At 42.8% G+C, this 27,388-nt stretch overlaps 1 protein-coding gene across 2 annotated transcripts in view; it reads left to right on the top strand.

Annotated features, from left to right (window-relative positions):
* The window catches only part of OCA2 (OCA2 melanosomal transmembrane protein), a 342,859-nt gene that overhangs the window by 11,591 nt on the left and 303,880 nt on the right, over positions 1–27,388 (top strand). For both annotated transcript variants that reach the window (XM_026447197.1, XM_026447196.1), the window contains exon 2: positions 5,732–5,979. In XM_026447197.1, the coding sequence (XP_026302982.1) occupies positions 5,753–5,979 (227 nt within the window). In that variant the 5' untranslated portion in view covers positions 5,732–5,752. The remainder of the gene's footprint in view (positions 1–5,731; positions 5,980–27,388) is intronic.

Here is a 27,388-nt window from a genome sequence, read left to right as displayed (position 1 = left end):
CCTGAGTAGCTGGGACTACAGGCATGCACCACCATGCCTGGCTAAGTTTTTGTATTTTTAATAGAGAGGGGATTTTGCTGTGTTGCCCACGCTGGTCTCAAACTCCTGGGCTCAATCAATCTGCCTGCCTTGGTTTCCCAGAGTGCTGGGATTACAGGCGTGAACCACCACTCCTGTCCTTACTTATATTCTTTTACCTTCTTGATGTTCTAAAATGTATTCTTTCATTTTCCCTTTCTGTTTGGAGAACTTCATTTAGTCATTCTTTTAGGGTAGGTCTGCTGGCAATAAATTTTTAGTTTTCTTTAATCTAAAAACATCTTGATCTCTCTTTCACTGGATATAGGCTTCTGGCTTGACTGTTCCTTCCTCTCATTACATGAAAAATGTTATGTCACTTTCTTCTGGCCACCATGGTTCCTGTCATCTGAATTGTTTTTTTCCGTGTAGGGACATTTTAATTTCTCTCTTTAGGACGTTTTTCTTTGCTTTTAGTTTTTAAAATTTTGCCTTCTATATGTGTTGGTGTGGATTTCTTTGGGGTTATCTTGTTTGGGGTTTGCTTAGCTTCTCAAATTTGTAGGTTTATGTCTTTTGCCACATTTAGGAAATTTTCAGCCATGACGTCTTCAAATACTTTTTAAGCTACATACTCTTCATCATCTTCTTCTGGCATTTGGATTACATGAAAGTTAGATCTTGTGTTACGGTCCCACAGGTCTCTGAGGCTGATAAACTGTTTTAGACTATATTTTCTCTATTGTTCAGATTGAGTAATTTCTATTGTTCTGTCTTCCACTTACTGATTCTTTTCTCTGTTCCCTCTATTTTACTGTTGAGTTCATTTTTGCATTTTAAATTTTGCTATTGTGTTTTTCAGTTTCATTTGGCTCTTATTTGCTGAGACTTTCTGTGTTTCGTTTGTTTCAAATGTGTTTGTTATTGCTTGTTGAACCATTTTTATTTTGGCTGATTTAAAAATATTTTTTCAGATAATTCCAACATCTCCATCATGTTGGTATCATCATCTATTTTCTTTCAAGTTGAGATTTTCCTGGTTATCACTATGATAGGTGGTTTTGAGTGAAACCTGCATATTTTGAGTATTACGTTACAAGACTCTAATCACCACTTAAACCTTCTGTTTAGTTGGCTTCCTTTGACACTGCTCCAGCAGAAGGGCCTGACGTTGCTGCCCGATAGGGTTAGAAGTTCAGGTTCCCCAAGATGGGGAAGGATTCCCCCTTATTGCTGGGTGGGTGTGGGACCTCTGCCTCTTACTAGGCCTCTGCTGATATCACCCTGGCTGCGTGGAATGGGACATCTCATTACTGCTCATTACTGACCTCTGGTGACACCACTGGGGGGTGGCCTCATTACTGCTGAGCAGAAGTGAATGCCCTGACACCCCATTTGGCCTCCTCTGACACCATGTCAGCAAGGAAGGAGAGGGGTCCCTTTTACCGCAGGGCAGGGATGAAGTCCAGGCTCCTCACATGGTGGTCCCCACTTAAGCCATTGGGGGAGGAGTGTGTAGGGACGAGGTGGAACTCCCTAGCACCCAGCAACCGGTGAATGTCCAAACTCCCTACTCAACCTTTTACGAAGCATCCCGGTGAGGACTGGGGGCCAGGCACTGTGTAATATCCTTTGGAGGATGCCCACTCAGCCTTTGCTCTCCTGAGTGGATATGGGTCGACAGTATTAGGCTGCAGTAGAACAGATATTGTCTAAAAGCTTTCTGTCTTGCTAGGCTACCTATTTCCTGGTCCTTTGGCTGGGGGCAGGTTTCTCTTGGGGCTTTTTGTTCTAAACGTCAGGTTTTTAGTTGTACTTAGCAGGAAGAACAGGGAAAAGTAGGTCTTCTCTGTCTTTCTGAAAACACCAGTCCTGAGCTGTGTATTTTTAGTGTTGGCAGATAGGACGGTACGTTTGTAGGACATTTGTAGGTACATTTGTAGGACATTTGTAGGACAAATGTAGGACATTTGCATGCCAGTTTGTGAGGTTCAGGACGGGGAGGGATGCAACAGTGCAGTCTGGCCGAGGGTGGGAGCAGGTGGGCTCCACTGTACCTGGCAGGGCTGTAGATAAGTGTCCTTGAGAGGCTGGGCTTTTATTCTCGTTGCTTCTAGTTTTGCCAGCATGGCTATTCTGGGACGTTTTGCTCTTGGAGACATTTCTCACTGTCGCCCTACTGTGTTCTGAATCCCAGTGTCTGACTCCAGCTTGGGCTCTGGCTTGGGTTCAGCCAATAGGAGACTCTTCTGGGCGATTAGGGGATTAGGGAAGGGAGGATGCCCTGCTCTTCTTTGGGGTATCTCTTCTGGGGCTCCAGCTCCTTCTAGAAGTGCTCAGAGTAGCTTCTATTTCCTTCTTGGACCTTGGCTGATTTGGTCAGTAAAGGGAGCAAGAGGCAGAGGCAGCAGCTGGGAGTGAAAGGGGGATGGGTGTGTGGGGTTTAAGCAGGGAGTGAAGGACAGCAGGTGCGTATACTGCCTGGGGAGGTGTGGTGGGATTGCTGGGCAGTACTGGGGCCCACCTGGGGTTCCTCATATGATGTCATCTGCAGGCACAGGCAGCAAGGAAGGTTTTCTACAGCCATGTTCAGCGGCTGAGAAGGGTTGGGATTTGGCCATGGGTGGCAGACTCCAGGGGCCCATGGTCCCCACTTCCTGGTGTTCACACCCTGGTTTAGTCCTCTCCCTTTGAGTGTGGGCAGGCAGGACCCAGGACTGACCTCCAGCTGACAGAATACAGCAAAGTGGTGGATGTCCCCCTGACACGTAATAGCCTATAAAACTCTGCCTCACTGCTGCTCACTCTCCAGATGCTCCTTGTTGCCTGAGAAGGCAAGCAGACGTACTGGAGGAGCCCACATGGTGAGGATGCAGGAGCCTGTTGGGGTGAAGGGGGCCTCTGAGGGGGCCTCCTGTAACAAAACACTATAAACTTCTTGCTGGCCCACAGCCAGCAAGAAGCTGCATCCCCAAGTCCTGCAGCCACCAGGACGTGGATCCTGTCTACACTGAGTGACCTTGGCAGCAGATTCTTCCCCGGTTGAGCTTCCAGATGAAATCACAGCCCAGTGGCCCCTTGAGATCCCAAGCAGACAACCCAGTTGAGCCACCCTGGCCTTGACCCACAGAAACTCTGAGATTATACACATGTGTGCTTTTAAACCTGTGTACTTTGTGGTGATTTGTTTTGCAGTAATAAAAAACTCGTTTATCAGGTAAGTTTGAGAGAACGATTTAGGGCAAGTAAGAGGAGGATGTTTGCTGGACCACAGAGGTTCCACCGGGAAAGAGGGGAGTGAGGCCTTGGAGAAGGGACATGGCCTGAAAGAGAGTGGACATTTGTTGTACTAAGGGTGGGTGGTATGTTCCTGTGTGAGTCCATTCATGCTGCTGTAACAAAACACCATAAACTGATGACTTATGCCACAAATATCATTTCTCACAGTTTGGGAGGCTGTGAAGTCTCAGATCACAGCACCAGCAGATTCAGCGTCTGGGGAGGGCTCACCTCCTGGTTCACAGACAGCACCTTCTCCCCGTGTCCCCACACGGTGGAGAGAGGAGCCGAGGTCTCCCACGACTCTCAGAAGGGTCTGGAGGGCTCTAGCCTCAGGGCCTCTCCAAATCCCAGTCACCTCCCTGACACCCCTACTCTGAATACCATCCCATTAGAGGGGAGGGTTTCAGCCTCTGAGTTTGTTGGAGGGCACATACACAGTCAGTTTGTGACAATTCCCATGGCATGTTCTTCTAAAGAAGCTGGGTGTTTTAGGAGGGGCAGTGGCGTCCTGGAATTGTCCATGGAGAGCAGGAGGACCCCCTCTGAAGTCTCAGCAGGACCAGCTACATAATTTGTGGGGCCCTTTGTTCAAAAACCAGGGAAAATGCCATTAATCGTACTAAAATATAAAGTTTTCCCCTTTCTTCCATTCTCTCTCTCTTGGCTTGTCATGGTGCTTTTAAATTGGTATTTAATGTCATTATTCTAAATAAAAAAATTTAAATTTTAAATTGTTACTTTTACTAGTCATCTTTATATCATGCCACATCAGTTTTAAATGCAAATACTGAAACATTTAGCTCATGTGTGGAATTTGTGGAATCAGACTTTTTTGTAGCTGGTGTGTACATTTGTACTTTGTTCTTACCAGGCAGTGGAACCATTGTATAAAACAAATGCAACTGCTTTATCTCACTTTTATGATACAAGAACATTCTGCCGACATGGCCTGCCTTCAGCTCACTGGTTTGTGAGTGATCACTCTCAGCATTAAGCGGTTGGTTAAAGCAGGGAAATACCAACGGTGAGAAGGATATATGGACTTCCTTGGTCGTTCAGGTTTCTTCGAATGTCATGTCTTTCTGTATTTGAAGTCAGTTCTGGCTCCACCAGGAAGTGTGCGTCTGGGGCTGTCAGTGCCCTGTCTTACTCAGCAGTAGACGTGACACGCCTTGTACTTGCTTTGAGTCTCAGCAAACTCCTGTCATCCTGGGTCCACTGGAATTCTGTGCTCCTAGGGCATTGTGAAGGTGATTAGGACTGGCGATGCACTATTGTGCTAACTCCAGCCCCATTACGTGCCTCTGCATCTCAGTGCCAGAAATCCAACTGAGCCAAAGTGCACAATGAGTCCTGGCTTCAGGGCAACCCTGGACAGCAAACCAAGCGGCTGCAAGGCCAAAGGTCATTTCTGGTGCTGTAGAATGCTGGAAAAGGTAAAAAATAAAATGGTAAGTGATTTGAAATATAAGCCCCAAAGTAGGACAGCATAACCTTACAAGTATAGGAATAGTTCTTACTCTTATGGTGGGTATATTATATTCTCACCAGAAAAATATTAATTTGCTGAATGCAGAAAATGTAAAAATCACAGAAGAGACAAAAGCAAAGGAAAAGGACCCCATGGGCACCGTCGCCATCCAGAGGTAGCCGTGTTTTGGAGGGCGTGTCTTTTGGGCTTCTGTTCTATGTATGTAATTCATAAATATTTATTTCAATAAAAACATCACAGTGTACCACGTGCCTTATTCTTTCCACATCCTTAGCATTTCCCAATAGCAAGAACCATCCCTTAGATCATTTTCAATGTAGCACAGAATTTCATGCTGTGCACACATCACCATTTACTTAACGAGCTCTCTGTTGCTGAACACTTAGGCCATTGCTAGTGTGTCCAGAGTTGGTTCCTTCCAGTGGGTTCTTGGGCTCGCTGACTTCAAGAATGATGCTGCAGACCTTCGCGGTGAGTGTTACAGCTCTTAAAGGTGGCACAGACCCAAAGAGTGAGCAGCAGCAAGATTTATCCTGAAGAGCAAAAGAACGAAGCATCCACAGCCTGGAACTGGAGCCCAGCAGGCTGCTGCAGCTGGCTGGGGGTGGGGGGTGGTCAGTGTTTATTCCTTATTTGACCCTCCCCACATCCTGCTGATTGGTCCATTTTACAGAGTTCTGATTGGTCCATTTTATTACAGAGTGCTGATTGGTCCATGTTCCAGAGTGCTGATTGGTGAATTTACAATCCTTTAGCCAGAAAAGTTCTCCAAGTCCCCTCTCCACCCAGGAAGTCCAGCTTCACTTCTCACTAGTGTGAGTTGCTCCTGCGTGGGTAGGACGCTGGAACTCTGGGAGCGCCTCCCGGGGAGCAGCCTTCCTACTGTGTGGACTTCCAAGGTGCCTTTCATCACGAGTGGTTTTTTTCTGGCTGCCCTAGAGAGAAGACTGGCAGTGGAGCATGCATCTGGAGGGCAGAGACGGCAGGCGGTACCCTGGCGCGCCGGAGGTGGAGCTCCTGCAGACGTCCGTGCCCCCTGGACTCGCTGAACTTGCAGCTGGCAAGCGCAGGCCTCCTCGGGGAGCCGGCGGGGCTGACCCCTCGCACTCCTGCCCCAGCGGGGCCGCTGGGCAGAGCTCCTGGGCTCCTGCAGGCCAGGAGTTTGCTTCATTCCTCACAAAGGGGAGGTGAGTTTAAAATAGTGCCATCTTGTAAATGTGGACTTCACAAAGATTGGATTTCCGTGAGCATCGTTCCCCCACGTTTGTTGTGGGAAAAATTTCCAGAAATTTTCCAAGAATTTTTCCAGCGTTAGATCACTTTCCTGGCTTAGTTTTTGATGACTGATATTTGTAAAATATGATGAGCTTAATTTAGCTCCAAAAGATAATACAAATAGAAAAGAGAGTTTGTAGCATGAAGATTTAACACTTAATGTATTATTTAAGGTATTGCAATTATTCTGCCGTGTTGGAAAGTGTATGTCTCTTAGGACATGCTTTATTTCTATACATATAGCAAGTGAAACTGAGTAGTTTCATGTCAGAAAAGTCAGAATTTACATAAAAGGAAATTTAAAAATAATTTCAACATTTATTTTAGATTCAGGGGTTAAATGTGCAGGTTTGTTACCTGGATATGTTGTGTGATGCTGAGGTTTGGGGTACGACTGATCACCTGGGTAGTCAGCATGGTACCCAATAGTTAGTTTTCCACCCTCCCTCCTCCCGCCCCCGTGTGGTCCGAGTGTCCCCTGCTGCCTTCTTTATGTTCATATGCACCCGGGGGTTAGAGCCCACTTATCATGAGAATATGTGGTATTTGGTTTCCTGTTCCTGTGTTAACGCGTTTGGATAATGGCCTCCAGCTACATCCATGTTGCTGCAAAAGACATGATTTCTTTCTTTAAGAGAACATTTTGATACATCTTTAAATATTTACTAATGTAAAGACAATGAATGGATTTTGCATGTCAATCCTTGTACTCCAAATCCATAATTTGCAGTTCACGCAGATGTCCTTGTAATGAGAAAAGCAGCATCCTATGAGTAGATGTCTCTGCCTGTCTTTAATGGGGGCATATCCATTACATGGCAGATCTGAGGACCCTCATTCCCACAGCCAGAGCCCTGACGCCTGCAGTACTGATGGTCTCTCCAGCCTTTAACAAAGCACCACAGAACTGCATGCGGGTGTGGTGCGGTGCGTGCTGCTGCTGTGATCCTGCCCCCTCCAGGGGGAGCTCCCCAGCGTGCGTGCTCATACTTTTACTGAATGTTTCTACTGACTTAGAGCTGTGCTGTCGTTTTGCAAATGGTGAAACTTCGAGTTGCTCTCTTTGGCAACGTGTTTTGAGGTTTCTCTGTGCTGATGCCTATAGCTCTCGTTCATTCTTGTGAACTGCTTGCATAGAATTTCATTATGTGAACATGCCACCATTCATACATGTTCTCCTGTTGGCGGCTTTTCAGTTTCTGCTCCTCACCCCCCAGCATATACTATTAAAAACAGCCTGTAGTAAATGTTCTCTGTTATACACTGAATATGTTTGTTTCTCCCAGATTCATATTGAATATTCTGAGAATTAACTTTCTCTGGTCCCATGTTGCAGGATCTGCCCCCAGCGCGAGGCTTGCCTTTTCCTTTGCTTTCAAGAGTGTTTTGATGGGAAGTGTCTAGTATGGCCGGAAGGACTGCGTGGCCGTGTGCATGGGGGGGCAGATGAGGCAGCAGGATTGTCCCAGGCAGGATGTGAGTGATGGAAGGCTAATGTTCAGCTTCCAGTGAGACAAGAATCAGGAAAACCAGATGAGCATATTTCCAAGTTCTTTGACCTCACTTCTTGCTTCGATGTACGGTGTACCAGGGGCAGACTGGGGCCCGTCATGAGCTCCACAGTCAGGAGGCCCTGGGCACCCAGGCAGGATTCCAGGTGGAGGAGAAGGGAGGGCGTGGAGAGGTGCTGACAGGTGCGGGAACGTGGGGGCAAGAGCTGGCAGTGAAGGGAGGACTGAGGGTGCCCCGATCCCACAGCCTGCCCAGGGCACAGGGAGGGGGTGTTGGGATGGCACTGGCAACTACCTAGGCTGAGTACGGAGATACCAGAAGGTGCCACCCGTGTCCGCAGGCATGAGCCCTCACAAGTGAGCAACACCTCCCATGTGGAGCTTCTCCCAGGAGGAGGAGCAACAGGGAACCGCAGCCTCAAGGGGCAGCTCTCAGCATCAGGAGGAGAATGGCGTGTTGGCCCAGCCCACCCACGGTGAGGAATCTCGGGGGAAGGGCTCACTGGTGTGAATGTCTGAGTATGGAGGGCACAGGCTGTTGTCCACGTGCACCTGGGCAAGCCGCCTGAAACAGCACACTCCCGGACAGGTGTGGGGCCATGTCGCCTGGTGGCCATGTGTGCAGTATCCCAGCACTGTCATCTTAAGCTGAAGGTTACTGAAGGGTTTTATTACATTTTGCCTTTCTTGTTTCATGAAAATTGGCAGAAAATGAAAAACAAAACAAAACAGTATTCTTATTAGAGAGAAGATACGTAAGTCTTTGAACCTAGCATAGGTGGGAGTCTTAGGTATGTGGAAACCAGCAAACCCCTTAGCGTCAGTGAAGTCAAACCCATCTATTACGGGTTCAGTTGTGGAGAATGACCAGAGTGAAAGAACACTATGAGATGCTGCAAATAGATTGCTCCAGACTGTGTTGAAAAGGTAATTTGGGGCACTGAACTGGCCTATGTTTTAGCTCTCAGGGAATCATCCCCTTGCAGCCTGGTTTTCTGTCGTTTGTGCAGGGGAGAAGCAGGCAGAGGCTGCAGCCTGCCGGGTTCCCTTTTTGCTTTGGCTCCCAGGCAGCTCAGGTGCAATTTCTTGGGTCAGTTTCATCACCTGTGTACAAACTGATAAGTCGGTATTTTCTTAAAATGATTAAAATCTGTATGAAACAAGGCAGGATATACGTATAAAAAAAGCTGGAAGGGAGAGTGAATTCATAATCTATTGCCAGGTAACAAATTTCTCCCAAACTTAGCAGCTTAAAAGAGTACATATTTATTTTCTCAGTTTCATGAGTCAGAAATCTGGGCACAGCTGACCTAGGTCCTCTGCTCAGGGTCTTCATAGGCTGGGACAAGTCGTCAGCTAGAGCCATAGCATCTCAGCGTTCAGCTGGAGCAGGATCCGCTTCTGAGCTCATCTGTGTGGTTGCTGGCCGGCTGTGGTTCTTCCTGGGCTGTTGGACGGATGGCCTCAGTTCCTTGCTGGCTGTTGACTGGAGGCCACCTCAGCTCCTTGCCAGGGGCCCACTCCATCTGGGCAGGCACAAGGGATAGTCTTTTGTGACCTAATCACAGAGTGACACCATCCCTTCTTCTGTATTCTGTTGGTTAGAAGCCAGTCGCTAGGTCCAGCCCACACTCGGGGATGGCATTGTGGGAGGGTATGAGTACCAGCAGGCCAATTCCTGGGAGCCACTCAGGCACCACTGACCCCAGAGATGAATAGTGGTGAAGGAAGTTGTTGTGGAAAAGTTGGAAATGGAACACAAAGATGATTGGTATCTTTTATAGGAAGTGAAGGGAGGTCTGGAATCCTTCCAGGTTGTCTGCATTTTTCACTGTTTGCAACTCATCAGAAAGCTGACAATAATGCAGATGACTCTTTTCCCTAGAAGTAAAGTTGGATTGTGTCTGTGGAATACACTGTTTAGTTTTGCATTTATTTGTAAGTTCAATTCAACATTGTCATCCAGGCTGGAGTGCAGTAGTGCAATCTCAGCTCACTGCAACCTCCGCCTCCCAGGTTCAAATGATTCTCCTGCCTCAGCCTCCCAAGTAGCTGGGACTACGGGCACTCGCCACCACATCCGGCTAATTTTTGTATATTTAGTAGAGACGGGGTTTCACCATGTTGGCCAGAATTGTCTCGATCTCCTGACTGCTGTTCCACCGCCTCAGCCTCCCAAAGTGCTGGGATTACAGGCATGAGCCACCGCTCCTGACCCAATTCAACATTTCTAATTGCCCATGTATATGTGGTTTTTTGCGTCTTACCAGTTTCCTCTAATTGACCTGCATTCATTTTATGTTGGGATGAGAGTCATGGTTTTACCCTCCTTTAACAATAGTCCTATAACAGAGGGAACCAACCACAAAGACCTATGGAGAAAGCAGACTTCATTCTCTGGGCACCTCAACGCTTGTCTTTCGGACCCTGCACCTGCTCTGTGTGTCCAGCCCTGGAACGCTGCTGGACACTCCTCAGGGCTGTTTCCCCCGGTCTTAGCTGAGGACTTCCACCCTTTTGTTAGAGGAATACATCTTGTCCGTACAATCGTAATGACATGAAACACACAAAATTGCCAGATGAAAGATGAATGTTTTTATCCAATATGCTAATTTTATTCATAAAAAAGTAAGCACAGGGCTGGGTGCAGTGGCTCACGTGTGTAATTCCAGCACTTTGGGAGGCTGAGGCAGGCAAATCACCTGAGATTGGGAGTTTGAGACCAGCCTGACCAACATGGAGAAACCCCGTCTCTACTGAAAATACAAAATTAGCCAGGCCTGGTGTCGCATGCCTGTCATCCCAGCTACTCGGGAGACTGAGGTAGGAGAATCACTTGAACCTGGGAGGCGGAGGTTGCAGTGAGCTGAGGTCGCACCATTGCACTCCAGCCTGGGCAACGAGTGTGAAACTCTGTCTCAAAAAAAAAAAAAAAAAAAAGTGAGCGCAGAGTGACACGCAGACTTCCCCACTCTCTTCACTCTCTCTTTCCCGTTCGCTTTGCCTAAAAATTAAATCTCAGAAAATTTGGAATCAATTTTTCTCTGTATCTCAAAGTAGTATGTAAGAACGACAGATATACTTAAATACATTTGGTTGTCAGATTGACAGACTAAAATTATCTATTTTTTTCAAAGTCAAGATTGTGTGGGAAGGTTTATTTCTAATCAGTGGAAAATGTAATTAATTTTTTCTAATTGTTTTCACAAATCAGGAATTAATTGACCTTAAAATTTGCCCTTTCAAAATTAGCTAATTACCTTTTGGTCTTCCACTTAGCAGGAATATATATGATGGAAGGTTGGACAGGGAAGCAAATTAGAGAGAATATGTTAAAAATAATGAAGATAAATTATTTTAAGACAGCGTTTACATCTATCATGGATTAGTTACTGTATTTCATTAGTATCAAGTGAAAATAAATATATTGCTGAAAATTTGGAGGTTGAAGGGAGAGCACAGCGTTGTGCCCCTAACACAGTCATTGCTGTCTGCTCGCATTTATCAGTGTTCCCTTCCGGTCTTTCCCATATGTAATACAAGTTTTTACATAATTGTGCTCAGAGTGTATCTCGTGCTTTGTAGTTTCTTAAATGTAACAATATGTTGTAAACACTATCAGTGTTGCAGATTGCTCAAAGCTATTATTTTATATATTTTTAATTGAAGTATAATTCCACCAGAAATGGTGACTAGATCTATGGGTTTTGACAAATGCATACAGCAGTGTCATTGTCAGCAAATCAAGATCTGGAATATTTCTATCACCCTACAAAAACTCCTTTGGTCACTTCCTCTTCCCGTCAGCACTTGTTAACCATCAATCTGTTTTCTGTTTCTACATTTTTGCCTGTTTCAAGCATGTCAAATAAATGGAACCACTGAGTTTGGTTCTTTTACTTAGTATAATGCATTTGAGCTTCATCCAAGTTGTGTTTCTTTTTATTGCTGAGTGGAGCTGTGTGGACATATCACACTTTATTTATTCATTCTCCTCTTGAAGGGCACTTGGGTTGTTCCCAAGTTTTGGTAATTATGAATAAAACCAGTATAAGCATTGGCATACAGGTTTTTATGTGAATGTAAATTTTAATTTCTCTTGGATAAATGCCTAGGAATGAGATTGCTGAGTTATTTGATAAGTATGTGTTTAACTGTCTAAGCAGTGGCCAAACTACTTTCCAAGGAAGCTGTACCATTTTGCATTTTCACCTGTAGTGCATGAGAGCTCCAGTGCTCTGCGTCCTTGTCAGCACTTAATATTGACTGTACTTTTAATTTTAGCCATTTTAGTAAGTATGTAGAGGCACCTTATCATAGTTTTATATATTTGAAGAGTGAGGTCTGCTTGTTTTCCTATTATGGGGTTTGTGATTCATTATATATTCTCAGCACAACTTTTTTTTATAAACTGCATTTTTCCCAATTATTTTCCAACAGTTTGTGGCTTGTCTTTGTATTATTATTTTTTGGTCTCTTTTGGAGAGCAGAAATTTAATTTTGGTGTTGTCCAATTTATCAATTGTTCTTTTATGGAGTGTTCTTTTGGTGGTGTATCTAAGAAATATTTGCTTAACCCAAGATCACAAAGATTTTCTCCTGTTTTTTCTTTGAGAAATGTTGTAGTTTTAGGTTTTACATTTAGGCATATAATCCATTTTGAGTGAATTTTTGCATATGCTACTGGGTTTATTTATATTTTGCTTATAGATGTCCAATTGTTCCAGCACCATTTGTTGAAAAGACTCCTTTGTCTGTTAAATTGTTTTGTGTCTTTGTCACAAATACATTGTCCATTTATCTGCTGATTTACTTCTGGACTCTCTATTCTTTTTTGAGACGGAGTCTCACTCTGTACCCAGCTGGAGTGCAGTGGCGTGATCTCGGCTCACTGCAACCTCTGCCTTCTGGGTTCAAGTGATTCTCCTGCCTCAGCCTCCCAAGTAGCTGGGACTATGCGTGCCCACCACCACGCCCAGATAATGTTTTTTTTTTTTCTTTTTTCTTTTTTGTATTTTTAGTAGAAATGGGGTTTCACTATGTTGGCCAGGTTGGTTTTGAACTCCTTACCTCAAGTGATCCACCCGCCTCAGCCTCCCAAAGTACTAGGATTACAGGTGTGAGCCACCGCACCTGGTCCCCTGAGCTCTCTATTCTTTTCTATCAGTCTATGTGATTATCATGTCATGAATATCAGACTGTCTTGTACCTTTATAAAGAGTTCTGAAATCAGATGGTGTGAGTCCTCCAACGTGGTTCTTTCTCAAGATTGCTTTGGCTATTCGATGCCACTTGCCTTCCCACATAAATTCTATCATCATTTTGTTAATTTAAATAACATTCCTCCTGGGATTTTTTCGTACCGTGTGTGTGTGTGTGTGTGTGTGTCTGTCATTTTATCACTTGTGTAGCTTTATGTTACCCCTACTATAATCAAGATATAGACCTATTCCATCATAGTCTCAGATTCCATGCAGAAATCCCTCACACAAACCCTTAAGTTACATACCCCTCCCCCTGCCATCTGTAACACCTGGAAATCACTACTCTGTTTTTCATCTCTACAATTTTGCCATTTTGATAATGTTATATAAGTGAAATCATACATTGTGTGTGAAAATTTAAAATTCAACTTTTATTTTAGATATGGGGTACCCATGTACAGATTTGTTACATGAGAGTATTATGTGATGTTGAGGTTTGGAGTACGAATCCTGTCACCTAGATCATGAGTCTAGGACCTGATAAGTAGTTTTTTTCTTTTAACCCACTCCCCCTTCCTGCATCCTCTAGTAGTCCACAGTGTCTATTGTTCCTGCACTCATGTCCGTGTGTGCTCAATGTTTAGCTCCCATTTATAAGTGAGAACATGGGGTATTTGGTTTTCTGTTCCTGCATTAATTTGTTTAGGATTATGGCCTCCAGCTCCATCCATGTTACTGCAAAGGAGATGATTTCATTCTTTTTTTTTTTGAGATAGAATTTTTCTTTTGTTGCTCAGGCTGGAGTACAGTGGCGTGATCTTGGCTCACTGCAACCTCCACCTTCTGGGTTCAAGTGCTTATCTCTCCTCAGCCCCCCAAGCAGCTGGGATTACAGTCGCTCGCCACCACACCCAGCTAATTTTTGTATTTTTAATAGAGACGGGGTTTCACCGTGTTGGCCAGGCTGGTCTCAAACTCCTGACCTCAGGTGATCCGCCCGCCTCCGCTTAGCAAAGTACTGGGATTACAGGCGTGAGCCACCATGTCTGGCAGATTTTACTCTATTTTTATGGCTGCATAGTATTCCACGATGCATATGAACTGTATTTTCTTTATCCAGTCTAGCATTGATGGACACCTGAGTTGGTTCCATGTCTTTGCTTTTACGAATAGTGTGGTGATGAACATATGAGTGCATGTATTTTTGGTAGAATGATTTTTCTTTTGTGTATCTACCCAATAATGGGATTGCTGGGTTTAATGGTAGCTCTGTTTTAAGTTATTTGAGAAATCTCCAGACTACTTTCCACAGTAGCTGGACTAATTTGCATTCCCACCAGCAGTGCCTAAGCATTCCCTCTTCTCTGTAGCCTCACCAGCATCTGTTGTTTTTCGATTTTTAAAATAATAGCCATTCCGACTGGTGTGAGATGGTATCTCATTGTGGTTTGGATTTGCATCTCTCTGATGATTAGTGATGCTGAGCACTTTTTCATATGTTTGTTTGCCACTTGTATGTCTTCTTTTGAGAACTATCTGTTCATGTCCTTTGCCTGTTTTTTAATGGGGTTACTTTTTTTGTTGTTGTTGTTGTCGTTGTCAGAATCGCGCTCTGTTGGCCAGGCTGGAGTGCAGTGACACAATCTCGGCTCACTGCAAGCTCCTCTTTCCGGGTTCATGCTGTTCTTCTGCCTCAGCCTCCTGAGTAACTGGGACTACAGGCGCCCGCTACCATGCCCGGCTAATTTTTTTGTATTTTTGTATTTTTAGTAGAGACAGGGTTTCATCGTGTTATCCAGGATGGTCTTGATCTCCTGACCTCATGATCCACCCGCCTCGGCCTCCTAAAGTGCTAGGATTACAGGCGTGAGCCACCATGCCCGGCCGGGGTTACTTGTTGATTTGTTTAAGTTCTTTATAGTTTACGGATATTAGGCCTTTGTCAGATGCATAGTTTGTGACTCTCTTCTCTCATGCTGTAGGTTGTCTTTTTACCCTGTTGATAGTTTATTTTGCTGTGCAGAAGCTCTTTAGTTTAATTAGGTCCCACTTGTCAATTTTTGTTTTTGTTGCAGTTGCTCTTGGGGACTTAGCCAAAAATTAGTTGCCGAGGCTGATGTCAAGAAGAGTATTTCCTAAGTTGTCTTCCAGGATTTCTAGTTTGAGGTCTTATATTTAAATCTTTAATCTATTTTGAGTTACTTTTTATATCTGGTGAAAGGTAGGGGTCCAGTTTCAATCTTCTGCATATGGCTACCCAGTTATCCCAGCACCGTTTATTAAATAGGGAGTCTTCTCCTCATTGTTGGTTTATGTTGGCTATGTCAAAGATCAGATAGCTGTAGGTGTGAGGTTTTATTTCTGAGTTTTCTAGTCTGTTCCATTGGTCTATGTGTCTGTTTTTGTGCCAGTACCAAGCTGTTTGGTTTCTGTGGTTTTATTGTGTAGTTTGAAGTTGGGTAGCATGATGCCTCCAGCTGTGTTCTTCTTGCTTTAAGATTGCTTTGGCAATTTGGGCTCTGTTTTGGTTCCATGTAGATTTTAGAATAGCTTTTTTTTTTTTTTAATCTGTAAAGAATGTTGGTAGTTTGATAGGAATAGCATTGAATCTGTATATTGCTTTGGGCAGTATGGACATTTTTATGATATTGATTATTCCAATCCATGAGCATGAAATGTTTTTGTATTTATTTGCACCATCTCTGATTTCTTTCAGCAATATTTTGTGGCACTTACAGAAATCTTTCAACTCCTTGGTTAGCTGTACTCCTAGGTGTTTCATTTTCTTTGTTTCTATTGTAAGTGGGATTGTGTTCCTCATTTCACTTCCAGCCTGGACATTATTGCTGTATAGAAATGCTGCTGATTTTTGCACATTGATTTTGTATCTTGAAACTTTACTAAAGTCATGTATCAATTCTAGGAGTCTTTAGGATTTTCTAAGTATAGGATCATATGGTCCATGAAAAGAGATAGTTTGACTTCCCCTTTTCTTATTTGGATGGCTATTACTTCCTCTTGCCTGACTGCTTTGGCTAGGATTTCTAGTACTATGTTGAATAGGAGTGGTGAAAATGTGCATCCTCGTCTTGTTCCAGCTCTCAAGGGGAATGGTTTGAGCTTTTGCCCATTCAGTGTGATGCTGGCTATAAGTTTGTCATAGATGGCTGTCAGTATTATGAGATATGTTCCTTCAGTGCCTAGTCTGTTGAAGATTTTGATCATGAGGGAATGTTGGATTTTATCCAAAGCCTTTTCTGCATCTACTGAGATGATCATATGGTTTTGATTCTGTTTATGTGGTGAAACACATTTATTGATTTGTCTACATTGAAACAGCCTTGCTTTTTATCTGAGGAATAAAGCCTGCTTGATCGTGGCATATTAACTTTCTAATGTGCTACTTGATTTTATTTGCTAGTATTTTGTCGAGGACTTCTGCATCTATGTTCATGAGGGATATTGGTCTGAAGTTTTCTCTTTTCATTGTGTCTCTGCCAGATTTTGGTATCAGGCTGATGCTGGCTTAATAGAATGAGTGAGGGCAGAGCCCCTTCTTCTTGATTTTTTGGAATAGTTTGAGTAGTATCGATATCAGTTCTTCTTTGTACGTCTGGTAGAATTTGGATATGAATCCATCAGGCCCAGGGCTTTTTTTGGTTGATAAGTTCTTTATTACTGATTCAATTTCAGATGTTGATACTAGTTTATTCAGGTTTTCAATCTCTTCTTAATTCAATCTTGGGAGATCGTGTGCTTCCAGGAATTTATCCACTTCCTCTAGATTTTATAATTTGTGTGCATAGAGTTAGTCATATTTGTCTCTGAGGATCTTTTGTAATCCTGTGGGACCAGTTGTAGGATCATCTTTGTCATTTCTGATTGTGCTTATTTGGATTTTCTCTTTCTCACATGTAGCAACACTCATAGGCTCAAAATAAAAGGGTGGAGTAAAATCTACCACGCAAATAGAAAATATAAAAGAGGAGGAGTTCTATTCTTACATCAGATAAAACAGTATTTAAACCAATAAAAATTAAGAAGGACTATATCGTGCCCTTATTATTACATAATAAAGATACAATTCAACCAGAAAACTTAACTATCCTCAATATCTGTGCATCCAACCGTGTAGCACCCAGATTCATAAAACAACTTACGGAACTGTAAAAAGGCTTACAGAACCACACCATAATAGCGGGAGATTTCAACACCCTATTGACAGCGTTAGATAGATCACCAAGTCAAAAAACGAACCAAAAACCTCTGGGCTTAAACTCAACGCTTGACCAATTGGACCTAATAGACATCTGCAGAACACTCCATCCAACAACCAGAGAACGTACATTCTTCCCATCTGCATATGGAACATAGTCTAAGATTGACCACATTCTCAGTCATAAAGCAAGTTTCAATACATTCAAAAGAAACTGAAATCATAGCAAGCACACTGAGACCATAGCACAATAAAAATAGAAATAAATACCGATAAGATCTTAGAAAACTGCAAACATATATGGAAATTCACTTACTCCTGAATAACTCCTGCATGAACATCAAAATTAAGGTAGAAATAAAAAGTCATTCTTTAACATTAATGAAAATAAAGACATAAGCTTTAAAAATCTCTGAGATGCGGCCAAAACAGTGTTAAGAAGAAAGATTGTAGCCCCGAATGCCTTCATCAAGAAGGTAGAAAGGTCCCAAATTAACAACCTAACTTTATGCCTAAAGGAACTAGAGAAAAAGGAATAAACCAACCCAAGGAAAGAATTAAAATTAGAGAAGAACTTAATGAAATTGAGATGCAAAAATCCATACAAAAGATCAATGAAACCAAGTTTGTCCTTCAAAAAAAAAAAAAAAAATTAAGATTGATAGACTCCTAGCTAGATTAACAAAGAAAGAGAAAGAGAAGATCCTGGTGGGATTTTTATTGGAATGGCATTGAGTCTATAAAATTTTATTTTATGTTATTTTATTAATTTATTTTTTGAGACGGACTCTCCCTCTGTTGCCCAGGCTGGAGTGCAGTGGTGCAATCTCTGCTCACTGCAAGCTCCGCCTCCTGGGTTTACACCATTCTCCTGCTCCAGCCTCCTGAGTAGCTGGGACTACAGGCACCCGCCACCATGCCCGGCTAATTTTTTGTATTTTTAATAGAGATGGGGTTTCACCGTGGTCTCAATCTCCTGACTTTGTGATCCTCCCGCCTCGGCCCCCCAGAGTGCTGGGATTACAGGCATGAGCCACCGTGCCTGGCCGAGTCTATAAGATGAATTTATGGAGAGTTGACCTCTTAATAATATTGTTGATGAGAAAAGCCAAACACTGTAAAATATTTGAAGAGTTTTATTCTGAGCCAAATGTGAGGATCATGACCTGTGGCACAACCCCAGGAGGTCCGAGGTTATAGCTTGATTTTATACATTTTACGGAGACAAAAGTTACAGGCAGGCATCAATCAATACACATAAGGTACACATTGGTTTGATCCAGAAAGGTGGGACAACTTGAAATGGGGGTTTACAGGTTGTAGGTAGATTAAAAGATTTTTTGATTGGCAGTTGGTTGAAAGAATTAAGTTATTATCTAAAGCCATGGAATCAATAGAAAGGAATGTCTGGGTTAGGATAAGGTTGTGGAGACCAAAGTTCCTTTTAGGTAGATGAAATCTCATAGGTGGCCACCTTTAGATTCAATGGATGGCAAATGTCTCCTGTTTAGACCTTTAAAAGGTGCTAGACTCTCAGCTGATCTCTTCAGGATCAGAAAGGGAAGGGGATTCTCTACAGAAAGTAGATCGCCCCCACAACAGACAGCTTTGTAGGGCCATTAAAAAAGTGTCAAAGAAATATATTTTGGGGCAAAATACTTTTCTTTTACGGTCTGCTACCTGTCATGTGATGCTATGTTAGGGTCAGGTTGGAATTTGGTATCTTATTGCTACAAAGGGTCTGCTTTATCTGTTTTAATGCCTCTGTTTTAAATGTTAATGCTAATCAGCTGTGCCTGAATTCCAAAGGGAGGAGAGTATAATGAGGCGTATCTGATGCCTCCCACCCCCCTTTCCCATCATGGCTTGGACTGATTGTTTAGGTTTCTTTGAAATTCCCTTGGCCAAGGGGAGGATTCTCTTCAGTTGGTTGAGCGGTTTAGAATTTTATTTTTGGTTTCAAATGTTGAATCGTCTGCTCTAGGAACATGGCTTATCTTTCCATTTATTTAGGTATTACTTAATTTCTCTCAGCAAAATTTTATAGTTTTCAGTGGGTAGGTGTTGGACGTATTTTGTAAGGTTTAGCTCCAAATGGCTCATTTTTTGATGGTGTTTTAAAACATCAATTTACATTTTTTCAATGTTAGTACATAAAACAGAATTGATTTTTGTACATTGATCTTGTGTTGTGCAAACTTGCTAAAGTAACTTATTAAGTACAACAACTTTTTTGTTTGTAGATTTTTTTGGTGGGGGATTTTCTAAGTAAATAATCATGTCTGTGAATAAAGACAGTTTTATAAATCAACACACAAAAACTAATTGTCTTTATATGTTAGTAATGAATAATCTGAAAATAAAATTAAGAAAACTATTTCATTCACAAATGCATTAAGAAGAATCAAATTTTTAGGATTAAATTTAATAAAAGAAGTGCAAGACTCATAATTGAACAACACAAAATATTGCTGAGAGAACTTAAGGAAGATTTAGATAAGTAGAGAGACTTCAATGTTCATGGATTGGAAAACAACAGGATTACGATGACAGTTTCCCCCAAATTTATCTTTAGATACAACATAATCCCCAAAACAATGACTTATTGCAGAGGAGTAGTGATGGCAAAATGGTAAAATGAGCAGTTCCAAGCTCTTTTCCCCCCCTATAAATGTTGAAAACAAGCAGAAACTCTTAGAACCAACACTAGCAGTTGTGGAAACTGTAAATTATTGTGTTTGCTCTAATTTGCCTGTGGGCGAACGGAGGGATTGACACAAGACTCTGATCTCTGTTTTGCGTAACTCAGAACATAAGCTGGAAAAGGGATAGGCATTGCTTGAAAATACTGTCAGGGAGTCTGACAAACTATGGATGCCTAGGACAGATGCGTACCGATTGAGGCATCCAATAGACTGCCTAGCAACTAGGTTCAAAAGCTGTAGGAGATTCCATGGGAACTTAGGATACTCAAAAGTACCTGTGTGTGGATGAGTTTAGAAAGCCACATACATAATTAGGGTGAGAGGCGTACTCAGAAAAGACCATAGAAAACCCTAAACTTTCACCTCAACCTCAGTCTTAGTCTCAGTGAGAGCCTTGATAATTGTTGACGTAATGATCCAACAGAGCCACTTTGCAAAGACTGGGAGAGGTGTTTGCTTCTTTGTTTTTGTGTGTTTTCTCTTTTTCTGGTTTGCTTGTAAAAGCTCCTGGTATTGAAGAAAGTCTCTGTCAAAACATTAGCTGAACATGACATGAGGAAACAGAGACATGAAAAGGGATACAGTCCTTGGAAAAATAGTTTGGAAAAGTACCTGAACATCTGGACTGCTACAGCATTTAATAACAGTGACAACAACAGCAACCACCACCACCAACACCAAACTGTTTCAACAACAATTAAAAAAAAAACTCAAGACATACAAAGAAACAAATACATTTAAATCCATTAAAGGATTTCCTAAATCCATTAAAGGATGTTTCTTTTCATCCTGGAGGAAGCCCAGACATCATATTAATACCTCCTGAAAAAAGTATTTAAAACATCTATCTTAAATATGCTCAGATAGCTAAAAGAAGAAAAGGACAAATAAATGTGGGAAATAAGAAAAACACCGTATGAACAAAATGAGGCTATCAACAAAGTGATAGAAATTATCAAAAGAAATCAGCAAGAAATTCTGGATCTGAAAAGTATAACTGAAACAAAAAACTCACTACTGGCATTCAACAGCAGATTTAGGAAGGCAGAAGAAAGAATCAGCAGGCTTGAAGACAGGACAATTGAAACTGGCTAGTCTGAGAAGCAGAAAGAAAAAAGAATGAAAAAATGTGGATAGAGCCCAAGGGACCTGTGGGAAGTCATCCAATAGTACAACATACACATTATGGGTGTTACAGACAGAGAAAAGAGAGAGAGAGAGAAAGGATCAGAACAAATTTAAAAGAAAGAATAACTGAAAACTCCCCAAATTTGATGAAAGACACAAATCTATAAATCCAAGAAGCTAGATGAACACCAACTAAGGTAAACTCAGAGAGATTTATAGCAAGACACATAACCAAACTGTTGAAGGCCAAAGAGAGAATCTTGAAAGCACCAAGAGAGAAGTGACTTGTCACATACAGGGATCCTTAATTAGATTCACAGTTGATTTTTCATCAGAAACCATGGAGGCCGGAAGGAGTGGGATGCCATATATAAAATGTTAAAAGAAACATACTGTCAACTAAAAATTCTATATCTGGCAAAACTGCCCATCAAAAATGAGGGAGACATGAAGAAATTCCCAGATCAACAAAAACGGAGGGAGTTCTTTAACACTATACCTTTCCCACAAAAATTGCTAAAGGGAGTTTTTCAAGCTGAAATGAGAGCACACTAGACAATATCTCAAATCCACATAAAGAAAAACAGAGCACTGGTAAAGAAATCTGTATAGGAAAACATAAAGCACAGCATAAATTTTTTTCTCTATGCAACTCCTTCATTCTACTACCTGCTTTAAATGACAATTGCATAAAGCAGTAATTACAGATCTGTGTTAAAGGATATACAGTGTGTCAACATATAATTTATAGTCAGCAATAGAACAAACAGGTGAGAGAAAATAGAGTTATATAGGAGCAAAGTTTCTGTATATAGCTGAAATTAAGTTGGCACTAGTTCTAACTAGATTGTTTTATGATGATAATTGTAATCCTCTCAGCAATCACTAAGAAAATAACATATAGTAGAAAAAGAAGAAAGGAATCAAAATGATACACTAGCAAATATCTATTTGACTTCAAAGAAGGCAGTAATGGAGAAGTGAGAAATAGAGAAAACATGAGGCATATAGAAAAAAATATCAAAATAGCAGATAAATCTCACCTCAATGGTAATTATATTAAACATAGATGGATTAAATACTTTAACCAAAAGGCAGAAATTGGCAGAATGGGTAAAGTAAATGATCCAACTATATGCTATCTCCAAGAAACACACTTTAGAATCAAAACCCCAAATAGGCTGAAAGTAGAAGAGTGGAAAAAGGTATATCATGAAAACAGTAATCAAAAGAGAGGTGGAGAGACTATACTAATATTGGACAAAATAGACTTTAAGACAAAAATTGTTAGTAGAGACAATTTCTGGTAATAAAAGTGTCAATTTATCAAGAAGATATACTTACTATTGTTAAATGGCGTTACTACTCAAATTAATCTACATTTTGAGCACACTGATCCTGCAAGTTATAGAGAAATGCAAGCAATTCAGAACAGCCAAAACAACCTTGTAAAAGAATAGCGCTTGGAAGACTCATGCTTTCTGTTTTCAGAAGTTACTACAAAGCCACAGTAATTTAAGACTGTGTGTTACTGGCCTAAGGATAGACATACAGATAATTGAAAGAGGATCAAGACTCCAGAAATAAACTCTTACATGTAAATTCAATTGATTCTCACCAAGGGTATTAAAACAAATAAATGCAGAAAGAGTAGTCTTTCCAGGCCGGGCGCGGTGGCTCACACCTGTAATCCTAGCACTTTGGGAGGCCGAGGTGGATGGATCATGAGGTCAGGAGATCGAGAACCTCCTGGCTACCATGGTGAAACCACATCTCTACTAAAAATACAAAAATTAGCCGGGCGAGGTGGCAGGCGCCTGTAGTCCCAGCTACTCAGGAAGCTGAGGCAGGAGAATGGCATGAACCCGGAAGGCGGAGCTTGCAGTGAGCCAAGATCACGGGCGTCAGAGCGAGACTCTGTCTCAAAAAAAAAAATAGTCTTTCCAACAAATTATAGCTGGCTATCCACATGCAAAAGAATGAAGTTGGACCCTTCACATCATATACAAAATTAACTCAAAAGTGATCATAGACCTAAATGCAAGTTCTAAAACTATAAAACTCCTGGAAGAAAACATGGTTATAAGTCTTTGTGACTTTGAAGTATGCAATATCTTAGATTTGATGCTAAAAGCACAAACAAGAACAGTATGTAAATTGGACTTGATCAAAAAGGAAAACTTGTGTGAATAAAGAGGACACTGTCAAGAAGTGAAAAGACAGCAACAGAATGGGAGAAAATATTGGCTAACCGTGTATCTGATAAGGGACTAGTATTTGGAATATATATGTAGAACTCTTACAACTCCATAATAAAAAGACTCCCCCCATGGCCACAGGCAACATATTAAAATAGGTATTTCTCCAAAGAAGATTTTCAAATGGGCTGCAAGCAACTGAAAAGATGCTCAACATGAGTGGTATTTAGGAAAATGCAAATTAAAAGCTCAGTGAGATGCCATTTGACACCCAATAGGATGGTTATAATAAAAAAGATGGCAATGACAAGTGTTAGGGATGATGTGGAGAAGTTGGAACTCTCATGCATTGCCAATGGGAATATAAAATGGTGCTGTCATTTTGGAAAACAGTTCAGCAGTTCCTCAAACTGTTCAGCATGGAGTTGCCATTTGATACGGCATTTCTGTTACTAGGTATGTACACAACAAAATTGAAAAGACATGCCTATGTAAAACTTGTGTATATGTGTTCAAAGCAGCATTATTCCTAATGGCCAAAGAAAGAAACAGCCTCATTGCCCAGCAATTGATGAGTGGATAAACAAAATTTGGCATATCCATGCAACAGAACATAGTTCCCATAAAAATAGAAGAAGGACTGATATGTACTACCGCTTGGATAAACCTTAAAGACATGCTGAGTGAAAGAAGCCAGATATAAAAGACGATAAATTGTTTGCTTCCATTTATATAAAATGTCAGAGTAGATGTGTTAGTCCATTAAGGCTACTGTAACAAAATGCCAGAAACTGAGTAGCTTATAAACAACAGAACATTATTTCTCATAGTTCTGGAGGCTGGGAAGTCCAAAGTCAAGGTGCTGGTGAGGGTCCGTTCCTTGTAAATGGTGCCTTCTCTCTGTGTCCTCAGTTGGTGGAAGCGGTGAGGGCACTCTCTAGGCCTCTTTTTTTTTTTTTTTGGCGGAGTCTCGCTCTGCCGCCCGGGCTGGAGTGCAGTGGCTGGATCTCAGCTCACTGCAAGCTCCGCCTCCCGGTTCCCGCCATTCTCCTGCCTCAGCCTCCCGAGTAGCTGGGAGTACATGTGCAGCCACCTCGCCCAGCTAGTTTTTTGTATTTTTTTTTTTTAGTAGAGACGGGGTTTCACCGTGTTAGCCAGGATGGTCTCCATCTCCTGACCTCGTGGTCTGCCCGTCTCGGCCTCCCAAAGTGCTGGGATTACAGGCTTGAGCCACCGCACCCGGCCTCTAGGCCTCTTTTAATATGGACACTAATTCCATTCACAAGGACTCCAACCTATTTACCATTTTTTTTCTTGTGTATGGACCATACATGTCTTTGCATATCTATATTTTTGTCAGATTGGACATTTAAAAGAATCTAATATGGAAGCTCTAGTAATCAGATTCTTCTCCCTTCTCAGGGCTTTTTGCTCTTCCTGTTTGTTTAGTGACTTTCCTGAACTCATGTTGTTGAGTCTGTATTCTTTGTTGTATATGGCCAGTGAATTCTCTGGTCAGTTACTGACAGGACAGAGGTATTCTTAAATAAGGGTTGGGACCGTTAAGTCTCCCTGCCTTTGTCAAGGGTCTGTGTGTGCATGTTGGGATCAGCCTTCAGCTTCCAGCCAGACATTCTGCCTTATTCTTCACTTCTGGCTTCTGCAGAGCCTCACGGTCATCCAGAGGTGAGTAGGTAGGACTTCACAGGTCCCTCTTGGGCACACGTGCAGCCCTGTGCTTGACTGCCCAGAAATGTGTTGGAGCTTTACAAACTCTGCTTTTTCTTTTGTGCTTTTTGGTTGGCTTCTTGTTAGCCCCAATGGCTGTTGCTGCCTCAGGAAGCTGTGATGTTAAACATTTGCTGCTCATTGTTTGTGGCAAACACGTGGGAAGAAGGCTGTTCACCTCTGGAGCTCTGAGCCGGGTCCAATACAGATGGTACCTGGGAGAGGGGTAGTCAAGGTACTGCCAGGCAGCTCCAATACTGCCAGTTCTCCATCAGGGAGATTCGGAAGTGCCCCAGTCCAATTCCGCTCTCTTCAATGACTGCTAGGCCTCTGGTTTTCACCATCACGGCAGGGCTGATTTTCGAGCCCAGCACAAAACCGGGTAAAGGGATATGGCGATAGAGCAAGTTAAAATGTTCTCACTGAAACTTGACCTTCCTCTTGAATACATGCTCCGTGGATTGTTTTATACTTTTGTTAATTTCTGAAGTTCTGAAAATACTGATTTTGACAAGTTTTGTCAGTGTTTTTGCTGCTTCTGTGGAGGAGAGAACGTCCACAGGTCCTTTCTCTGCCATTTCCTGCTGTCACCTCGTCTTGCTTTGATTTGAAAGCAAATCTCATCTTATAAAAATAATAATTTTGAGATACTAAGTGGAAGTGCTTTTCTCTGCCCACAAGGGTGCAAGAAGATTAGGTTTGGCTTAGAACGAACAAGTCATTGCTCATTTTGTATTTCAAGCTAGGATTAAAAAAATAAAATTCATAGCAGCAAGGTGATCGCCTTGCAAGGCCGGGTAGGAGGTGCTGGTCTGGTCGGCACATCCCAGCCTGCAGTGCCCCAGGTAGAGGACGTGCAGGCATTGCTGGAGCAGTGTCAGTGAGGTGGTCTGAAACTGATTCCTGGCCTCCAGTTCCAGGCAGGCATGCTGGGGACCTACGCTTCCCACCTGCCTCAGTGCGGGGCCGGCACCCTGAGGAGCCTGGCAGGGACCAGGTGAAACATGAGACTGCAGCAGAGGTGCTGGCACCAGGGGTGGGAGCTCCTGCAATGCCCTGAGAGTTGGTGGAAGCAGCGAGTTGCATGAGGGGCGTGTGGCGTGTGCCCGCCCACAGCCTCCGCCTTTCAGGGTGCCATTGTGTGTGTGCTGCTCCTTGGGTGGGGAGAAATCCTGATGGGGAGTGTGAGCTTTGGTTGAATGAATGTGTACATAAAGAGAGACTCTCAAATAGAAAGAAACTGAGGAAGTACTAATTGACTTCACATGCTCCCATTCATCGTGGGGACTAAGCGGCCAGTTATATTTAATAGAAACTAGAGTGAATGAATTACACGCGAAGTGACCCAGGGCGTGTTCCAGCTCTGCTTGAGCATCCTTCCTTCCAAGAGATTTGCTCTTCCCTTTCTGGGGTCAATAAAGTGGAAAATCTGCAGAAAAGTTTACCGCTGGGGAGCAAAAGGCATTTGGAAGTCTTTAAAAATTGTTCTCTTTTCACATAATTTTAATGTAGTACATCTTTTAGCTAATCTGAAGTTTAGATTTATTTTATTATTGTTATTATTACTATTTCTGAGACAGGGTCTTGCTCTGTTGCCCAGGTTGGAGTGCAGTGGTGCGGTCGTAGCTCTCTGCATCCTTGACCTCCTGGGCTCAAGCAGTCCTCCTGCCTTGGCCTCCCAAATTGCTGGGATTACAGGCAAGGGCCGCCACACTCAGCCTATCTTATCCTTCTGACGATTTTAATAAGGAAAAAATAAGATTTACCTTATTCCTTTGCTGATCAGTTTTGGGTTATTCAAATGAATAACTGATTTTCCTGGCCACTGCAGGAGCTCATGCCCCACCTCCCTGCGGCTCCAGGGAGTTCCCCAAATGCAGACCGGCTTTGCCCTGTGTGGCTCCTGCAGGCCAGCCTTCACCTTCTCAGTTGAGTGGACAGGGCAGGCTTTCAGACATCTTCAGAAAGTGCAGCTTTGTCGCCTTCTAAGCATCGAGGTGCAGTTGGTGTGATCTAATGTCCTATGCACTCTCCTTTTCCTGGGGGTAGGCAGGCTTCACTGAGTGCTCTCTGGACCCAGTGGGAATGTACCCCTTCATCCAGCGCCAGAGCTGTCCTCATCTGCGTGGCCCTTGGGGACCTTCACCACATCCCCTGAGGACTTCTGAGAGCAGGGAGAGGACCCAGGCCCTGGACCACAGCCTTGCGCCCCAGCACACCCTTCCCTGCACACCTGCCCCCCCGGGCTGGGCTCTGGGGTGCTGCGCTTATTACCTCCTCTAGTCCCATTTGCCTGCAAGGGAGGAGCTGTTCATAGCTATTTTTTGGGCTCAAATGGTGACAATTTTCTGTTAAGTCTTTTGGTCACCTGGATTATTACTATTTATACAAAAAGCAACATACATGAAGTCACTAACACTGGTCTCTAAGAAATAGAGAAGCCGACAGCATCTTCCCAGCAGGGCACCACCCCGTCTCTCTGAGATGTGTCTGGGTTTGCCACCTCAGGGGGATCAGGAGGTGACAGGGGGTCCAGAAAACAAGCAGTGCAGGGGCACAGGGTGGCAGGAGCTGGGCACGGTGGTGGGTGGTGGGGCCTGAGCCAGGCGGCCAGTGTGCCCCAGGCCAGTA

This window comes from Piliocolobus tephrosceles, chromosome 6 (assembly GCF_002776525.5).
Source record: "Piliocolobus tephrosceles isolate RC106 chromosome 6, ASM277652v3, whole genome shotgun sequence".
Lineage (NCBI taxonomy): Eukaryota > Metazoa > Chordata > Mammalia > Primates > Cercopithecidae > Piliocolobus > Piliocolobus tephrosceles.
The sequence above is the reverse complement of the archived record's forward strand: the minus strand, read 5'-3'. Positions and strand labels throughout refer to the sequence as shown.